The 8,282-nt window shown below is 49.0% G+C and overlaps 1 protein-coding gene across 1 annotated transcript; it reads left to right on the top strand.

The window, feature by feature from the left end:
- Positions 1 to 3,509: 3,509 nt before the first annotated feature.
- On the top strand, positions 3,510 to 6,472 carry FAM43A (family with sequence similarity 43 member A). Its single transcript, XM_066241212.1, has one exon. The coding sequence runs from the start codon at positions 4,428 to 4,430 to the stop codon at positions 5,700 to 5,702; it is 1,275 nt and encodes a 424-aa protein (XP_066097309.1). The 5' UTR covers positions 3,510 to 4,427; the 3' UTR covers positions 5,703 to 6,472.
- Positions 6,473 to 8,282: the final 1,810 nt, after the last annotated feature.

Below are 8,282 nucleotides of genomic sequence, written 5' to 3'. Positions count from 1 at the left end.
TGACAGATATTTTAACATCATTTTTGTCTTACGAACTCTTCAAAATCCAGTGTATATTTCACACTTGCTTCACATCTCAATTTGGACCAACTGTGTTTCAAATGCTCATTAGCCTAATGTGGCTACCATATTTGCCCGCATGAAATGGCATGTCACCCCCGCCCCCATTTTGCATGGCTAGCTCCATCTCATTCAGATCTCTACCCAGAGATGTCTTTCCTAGCCACACTGTCTAAACCAGCCGATTTCCACTCCTAACACTCCTAACTCTTCCAAGACTTATTGCTATCTGATATCTTGTTAGTTATTTGTTTCCTTATTATCTGCCTCTTCGTAGGACATGAATCCCATGAGGGCAAAGACCTGTCTGTCTTCTTTAGTGCAATATCCCCCAGCAACTATGTCATATCCTCAATAGACTTTCAACAAATATTTTTTGAATGACTTTGAAAATTCCAGATTCATCATTTGTTGTCTCTGAAGTCAATGTTCATTCAGTAGGATGCTGGGCAAGGGAGCCAAAAGGGAGGTGCATTTATGCAAGAAATAAAGTGGGAAGAAGCCAGCCTGAAGCTTTCCGTGAGCTGAAAGGTTGACTCTCAGATGTCAAGTTAGAAGCCGGGTTGCTTTCCAGCTGTGACTTGGCCCTGTGTTGATTCAACCGCTGGCTTAACCGGTTCTATAGAAACCATCTCACCAAGTGGTACTTCTGCCTGGCACCAGTAGATGGGGCAGTGTCATAACAAGAAAAGTGCAGTCTGCCCTTGGGTGAACTGTCTAATCCCTTTCCCACCTGATTTAGCTGAAGTTCTGTTCTGGAAATGCCCTATGTTCTCAGATCCGTGGTGTAGGTTCATAAACAGTGCTGTCAGCTTCCCTCACAAAATAAACAAAGCCTCACTAGTAACTTACGTGTTCCAAGCAGTGGCCAGCTTCTCCAAAAGGTGAGGCAGGCCCCAGAGGCTGGCCTCGGCTTCTAGGAGACAGCTGGCCCTCCTCCTGTGTCTTTGAGCGCAGGCACAGAGTATGACTCACACACACAGGAGTGTTCCCATTCATTTAGAACCTTTCTGTCCTTCTGATGTTGAGAACAAGCTTATTAAGAAGGTGGTTCAGGTGGGGCAGAGCGTCCACAGGAGCAGCTCGCTCTGTGGGCCCATGTGTCTGAGCCTGACCATCCTCCCTGCCACCTGCACCACTGGTTTTGCTGCCACTGCATGAAGCCCACGGGGGAACCGCTACAGACACTGGGGCCAACCTTAGCTCCCACCACTTGTCCCACCCCCTCCTCCCTAAACCCTCTGACCCTTTGAATTTCAAGTAGTTTGGAAATGTTAACTGCTTCAACATGATGTCTACATTTATGGAGTGTAGACTTCAAGATTATGGACCAGTTAAAGGTCACTTAGCACAGGCTAATTTGGTGTGTTTTTACTGGAATTTTTTGTTTAGCGGGTGTACTGTCTACTATATTGCCATTGCAAGATATTTCAGATGTTTGAGTGGAAGAGGAATTAACCTTGGCTTAAATGGCTTATTATAATTAGAACTAGCTCATTCCAGCACCATGCCTCATATCCCTCTATTAACCCATCAATGCACCTGAGGAGTAAGACATCACCGTTCTGGGCTAATGACAGCCTGGGGCCAGTTGGCCATGAAGAAGCCATTCCTTCCTTCAGAAGGCCTAAAAAGCATGATCAAGAGACTTTCTTCTTTGATCAGGAAATTTTCTTCTTTCATTGAACTCCACTCTAGTCTGCACATGTGCATGCCTTTACATGTTCTATAATTCTGCTTCCTCTATACCCAGAAAACCCTTTAGTTCTTCACTGCTTGAAGAAATCCTGTTCATCTTTTATACATTACCACCTCTGTGGAACTTTCTCTATTTTTCCTAGTCTCAATGAATCTTTTATCCTTCCAGCTTTGGGTCTTTCTCAGGGCATTTAGCCTACTCATTCTGTCTTGTTCATATGTATGTCTTATTCATTAATTCAACAATTAAGCAGAGCCTATTTGTACCAGGTACTGGGGATACAGGATGCTATCATAGAACCTACGAACCCAGAGTTGAGTGGAATTTATACCCTTCAATGGACTGGGAGCTTCTCTGAGAGAGGAATTGGGTCTGTAAGAGACTAACTAGGTCATGGACTGGCACCAAAGGGTACTCTGAAGTTAGTTAAATTGATACTCGGCACCGATGACTCTGAGAAAATTGGGTTAGAGTTTAAAAAAAAAAGGTCAAAAGTTAGCAAAGGTTAAAGGTCAGGGAATTTCCAGGAGGGGTTACAGTGGTTCTGAAATCTGGCACGGAAGCCAGAGACACTCACGGCCCCCAGTGGACGAGGCCTGTCCAGGGGGGTTGCACTGTCTGCCTCTAGGCCGACTTGGGAGTTTGAGCATCTGGGCATTTATCACACATTCCAGATAGAAGTTTTTGCTTTAACTGAGAAGACCATAGAGACAAGCAGGTTGTTTCAGAGGCCCTAAAGTGAGTTACTAGCCAAAGTTCAGAGTGGCCAGATGATTAAAGTGACACTGTCTAGTGGTACATAGGAAAAGCATGATTCATGCGATTATCATTCCTAGTGGAGGTGGCCTGGCATATTTGACACTCAAATAAGAAAATGTCATTTCAATTTACCAGGAATTCTCATCCAAAATGTGTCAATAATGTAATAAAATTGAATGACTGGACTGTCAAAGTAAATTGAGTGCTAATCACCCATAAACATTACCTGGAAATTGTAATATATATTATTATTACTGATATTACTGTAATATATATAATATATTACTGATATATATATATCAGTAAACATTACCTGGAAACTGATATATATATCATAGAAAACAGAGATACTCTGAAATCTGACAGTGGCAGGGGACACTGCTGGGGGTTAAGAGCAGGTAGCATCTTATTTATAAACTAATTGTTTACTTCAATCATCTCACTATTACCTTTAGAGAAAGGCTTCAAGATAGTGAAAAGTAAGTCTTGGTGTTTTCTTTTCCCTTCTTTATTTTCTTTAGTAGAATAAAATTCAATAAATGATGATATTAAACAGCACCAGCCATTCTGAAAGAGCTGTCATGCAATGAAAGAACTACTATTTTTCCCATTTTGCACAGTAAATTATAGTATAAAATCCCCCTTTTTACCACCTTCTGTATACGTTTCGATTAAGACATTTATTTGGTGAGTTGCAATTCATCCTGGGGGTGGAGTGTCAGAATTCAAGTTCCTTTTCCTGAGGGGTAACCAGTCTTGGCGATATATATAGATAAAAGAGATGCTGGTAAATTTGGGATGTAATTCCTGGATTAGACTGGTCTCCTCATTCCTTCCACTAATGACTGCAACCAGGTCCCTTTAAGAGACCAGGAACCCGGCCGGCGTCGGAGATCGAAACAGATTATCTTCTCTGCTCCTCCCCTGTCCCCGCGAGGCAAATGGTTCGCGCCGGCCTATATTTACCCGAGATGTACCTCCCGGACGGCAAGGATGTGAGGCTGTCGAGCTGGCCAGTGCTCGCAGCACCGAGGGGACGCGCTGCAAAGGCGGGAGTGGAGTTGGACACCCCCCGGAGGGAAGAAATGAGGTAGCGACCGTCCCCGGAGCCGAACATGCGCGCGCCCCGCCCTTGGAGCCCCGCGCAGCCCCGGCCGAGCCAGTCCGGACAGTGAGCCGGCGGAGCCCGAGTCCCCCGCGTCCTGTCGGAGCCAAGATGCGGTGAGCCACAGCGGGACTGCTGCGCGGGGCCCGTCGCGGCCAACCGGACCCACCATCTGACCGCACTTAGGGCAAGCAGCTGCTTCTGGGACCAGTCCAGCGGAGTGGATCTGCCTCCGGCACCCTTTGGGGGTGGAAGAGCACTGGCCCCTGGGCTCACTCGCTGTTGAGTTTCTGAGGTTTCTGGCCCCAGCCCTGAGAATAGTGTGTGAAGGGGGGGGGGGTGCTTTTTACATTCTCTGAGTAGTTTCTGCATTATTCTCGCACCATCTCGGCTGCTTTTGCTTGGGCTCCCTCTATTTGCAGGGGCACATCTTTTTTTTTTTTTTTTTTCCTCTAAAGATATTTTTTTTTGCTCCACTCCCGTTCGATCTTTTAGTCATTTTGCTGGCCTAAGACTTTTTGCTTCCGTCCTTGCCCAGACTGGGGTAAATCTTGAGTGCGCTTTTTTTCCACACTCGCAGTTTAATATTTTCTTGCCTTTTGAAATATTCTACCCCTTACCCCAGCAGGGTTCTCGAGCACTACACTCCTCTCCTGCCCCCTCTCCCCAGCACTGGGCCACTCTCAGGAGAGTTTTATTTTTCGGTCTTGCCCGGGCCGAGTCCGGCCTAGGCGGGTGGCTCAGCCGGGCTCGCACCCGGCGCTCCGCCGCCGCCGCCCAGCTGCGCGGGGGCGCCCTCCGGAGATGCTGCCGTGGAAGAAACACAAGTTCGAGCTGCTGGCCGAGGCGCCGCCAAGGCAGGCGTCCAAGCCCAAGGGCTACGCCGTGAGCCTGCACTACTCCGCACTCAGCTCGCTGGCGCGGGCGTGTCCCGAAGGCGCGCTCAGCCGGGTGGGCAGCATGTTCCGCTCCAAGCGTAAGAAACTGCACATCACCAGCGAGGACCCCACTTACACTGTGCTCTACCTAGGCAATGCCACCACCATCCAGGCGCGCGGCGACGGCTGCACCGACCTAGCGGTGGGTAAGATCTGGAGCAAGAGCGAGGCGGGCCGTCAGGGCACCAAGATGAAACTAACTGTGAGTGCGCAGGGTATCCGCATGGTGCATGCCGAGGAGCGCTCGTTGCGCCGCCCGGGCCACCTTTACCTGCTGCACCGCGTTACCTACTGCGTGGCAGACTCGCGGCTGCCCAAGGTCTTCGCCTGGGTGTACCGGCATGAGCTCAAGCACAAGGCAGTAATGCTGCGCTGCCACGCGGTGCTGGTGTCCAAGCCTGAGAAGGCGCAGGCCATGGCCCTGCTGCTTTACCAAACGTCGGCCAACGCACTGGCGGAATTTAAACGGCTCAAGCGGCGAGACGACGCGCGTCACCAGCAGCAGGAGCTGGTGGGCGCACACACCATTCCGCTAGTGCCGCTGCGCAAGCTGCTCTTGCACGGACCTTGCTGCTACAAGCCGCCGGTGGAGCGCAGCCGCAGCGCGCCCAAGCTCGGCTCCATCACTGAGGACCTGGTCGGCGAACAGCAGGAGCAGGAGCTGCAGGAAGAAGAGGAAGAGGAGCACACCGAGGGCTGCTTGGAGGAGGAGGAGGATGGCCGTGCCAGGGATGAGGACCCAGCGGAGCAAGAGGGCGATGCACCGCGGGCGTTGGTGGTGGCCATGCACTTCGACTGTGGGGACTTGCTGGATACATTGGAGAGTGGCCGGGAGGAGGCGCTCGGGGGCGGCGGGGTCTCGCTTGCCCCCGGGGCAGGGCCGCAGCCTTTGCTGCTGGGCAGTTCCTCCGACGTGAAGGCCGAGTTGTCGCAGCTTATAAATGACCTGGGTGAACTCAGCTTCGGCAACGACGTGCGAAGCCTGCAGGCTGACTTGCGGGTGACGCGCCTGCTGTCTGGTGAGAGCACCGGCAGCGAGAGCTCCATAGAAGGCGGGGGTCCAGACGCCATCTCTGTCACCGCCGGGGACCAGTCCGGTCCTACAGACCGCTCCAACCCAGACGAGCCACACTCAGGCTGAACGGCCAGCAACCTGCAACCTTATGCGCGCGACCTGGCGCCCCAGCGTGACTCCCCACCAGTCTTCTCAACTGCTTCCTTATCCCTTGCCTCCTGCTTGCGCCCAGGAAAGGGGAAACGGGAGGACCCTTAGAGTCCAGAGTTCCCCCCACTTCTCTCCGTCAACACATTTGGCTCTGTTTTAAGTGGAGTTTAGGTTGCCTGTGGAGGTGTGGCGGGATGTGCGGGGCTGGGGTGGGTAACCCTGTAAGGAAGGAGGAGAGAGGCAGCCCTCGAAGTTAGCAAGTCCGGCAGGCGTCAGGTGCCTGCCGGCCGATTTCCTGTTTGTGGGGCAGCGGGTCCTCAGGACGAGGGGTTTATTTCCTCCCCCACCTCTATAACTGGGAGCAGCCTAGCGTTGTCATTGGCATGTCATCTAAAAGAAGGAATCTACTCGCACAAGGTTTGAGGCATTAGTGCCTGCCTTTTCGCCCCCAGTCTTTCGGTGCGAGAGCTTGGATTGTTTACCTCAGACTAAGACCCTTGAAATTCTGCCAAATTCCTCAAATAATTAGGGGGGGGAGGGGTAGGAAATGAAAGTTGCATTTTGTTTACAGTTAAAGACATCTAATATCTAAAAAAGGAGTTTTCCTTTAGAAACACACCTTCCTTCTGTTCAAAAGATCTCACTCCATGATACTGTGTAAAATATTTTTGCACTGTTGTGAAGTATTTTTGACATCTTTGTTTTTTGTACATACCTGTGTTCTCAGAGCTGGATGTTTATATCTTTTGCTGTGCAAAAGGGACATGTAAAATGTTGTTCAGTTGTATATACAGAAACGTGTATAAAACATTTTGTTATTTTTGAAGAGTAGCACTGCTCTGGTTCTGTTTGCCTGCCAGTGGGGAGAGAATAAAGAGGAAACTTGAACAGAACAGCTGAGTTTCTGCAACTACTGCTGAGAGTGCTTGGTGGTGGGGGTAGGCGAGTGTGTCCATCAGCGTGATGCTGTGGTTAAACAGTGTTTGATTTTTGCCTTGCTTGGAGGTGATTAGGAGATGGGGTTCACTTTATGTGAAGTCTGGGACCTCTCTGACCCTTTGCCACTCTGGGTACTGCGGGCTGGAGACAGCCTTCTCAAGTATATACTGTGTTCCTCATGGATTAATTTCTGGGAGTGTGGGCTTTCTCTGGTCTCCCTGAGTTAATTCTTGGAGATGTGGGCTGAGTTCTGTTCCTCACTCAGAACTGTGAGGTTATTTAGGGAGGAGTGACTTTCGACATCTTGTGAGGTTTTACTACCTCCTTTTGTGGTTCATGCTAATGATCAAGTGTAAGACTATGATATAATCTTTCCCTTTACAGACAGCTCAGGGAGCTTTAAAGATGAACTAGAGAACTAAAGAAAGTCCCGTGGGGCTCTCTGAGGAGTGGACCATCTTTGTTTTCTTTGGGGGGGGATCAAGGATAGAGGAAAGTTGCTAAGTTCCAATGATGGCATGAGTGAGTAGAGATGCAGGGGGGTGGGGAAGCAGGCAGAAGAACCTATTTCTTCCCTTCCACAATCCAGGATGACCCAGTGGGGTGTGGTATGGAGGTCATGGCAGAGAAGAGCTGTTAGACCGTGTGTGTGTGTGTGTGTGTGTGTGTGTGTGTGTGTGTGTGTGTGTTTTGGGGCTTTCAGGCTTTCTGTGTGCTTGTTTCTGTTGTAAACTCCAAACAGATGTTCTAATTTGGTTACACCCGGTCAGCTAGAAGTTGTAATAAGATACTGCCAAAACTGTGCCTTCTGCAAATTATTTTTTCCCTTTGCCCCTTTGGGCCCCTTTTTCTGTAGTGCAGAAAAGGATTGCACTCCTGGCCTTCCCTGGTATCCTGAGGCCGCTTTGTTTTGTTTTCATCATAAATATGTTCTGGGCGGCTGGACTCAGATTTTCAGGAGTCTGGAATCCACTGGAACCATTGAGGAATAGAGGATGAAAGATTTATAATGAGAGAGGTTCAGGAATAAGACTATCTTTAGAAAAGCAAAGCAAAGGGTACGTGGGACATAATTTTAAAATATTCAGTCATTTCTTAATGGCATTAGGATACAATCCAGGCCTTTGAACCTATCATATTTTGGTTTGGTTCAGAGTCCCTGTCCCTCTCCCCAAATACCTCAGACATATCATTGAATGACATTTTAAAAGCCCTAGCTAGAGAGAGGTCAGGAAAGTCAAATCCCATCCAACTAAAACACCCACATCATGTGCCTTCCATGCTAGTCTCACCTGACCAGCAGACAACTGTGTGGACCATCACTGTCTTGCATGACTAGATTTCACATTTCAAATTATTTCCACACATTGCCGGTTCATTTGCTATTTGAAAATGATGAGAACATTAAACAGGGTGAAGATCCTGTATCTAATTCTTGGAAGTGGGCAGGGTCTGCGTGTCTTCATTATCTAATTTTTATGTCCAGTAAGAATGCTAAGGTTGGCTTTCATCTGTGATTGATGGGGGGGGGGGAGGCTGTGGTGATTGGTGAAAAAGCTCAGACAATTGACATTTAAACCAACACCATCAATAAATATAAGGCAACTATCTCTTTAA

This window comes from Saccopteryx bilineata, chromosome 8 (genome assembly GCF_036850765.1).
Source record: "Saccopteryx bilineata isolate mSacBil1 chromosome 8, mSacBil1_pri_phased_curated, whole genome shotgun sequence".
NCBI lineage: Eukaryota > Metazoa > Chordata > Mammalia > Chiroptera > Emballonuridae > Saccopteryx > Saccopteryx bilineata.
The sequence above is the reverse complement of the archived record's forward strand: the minus strand, read 5'-3'. Positions and strand labels throughout refer to the sequence as shown.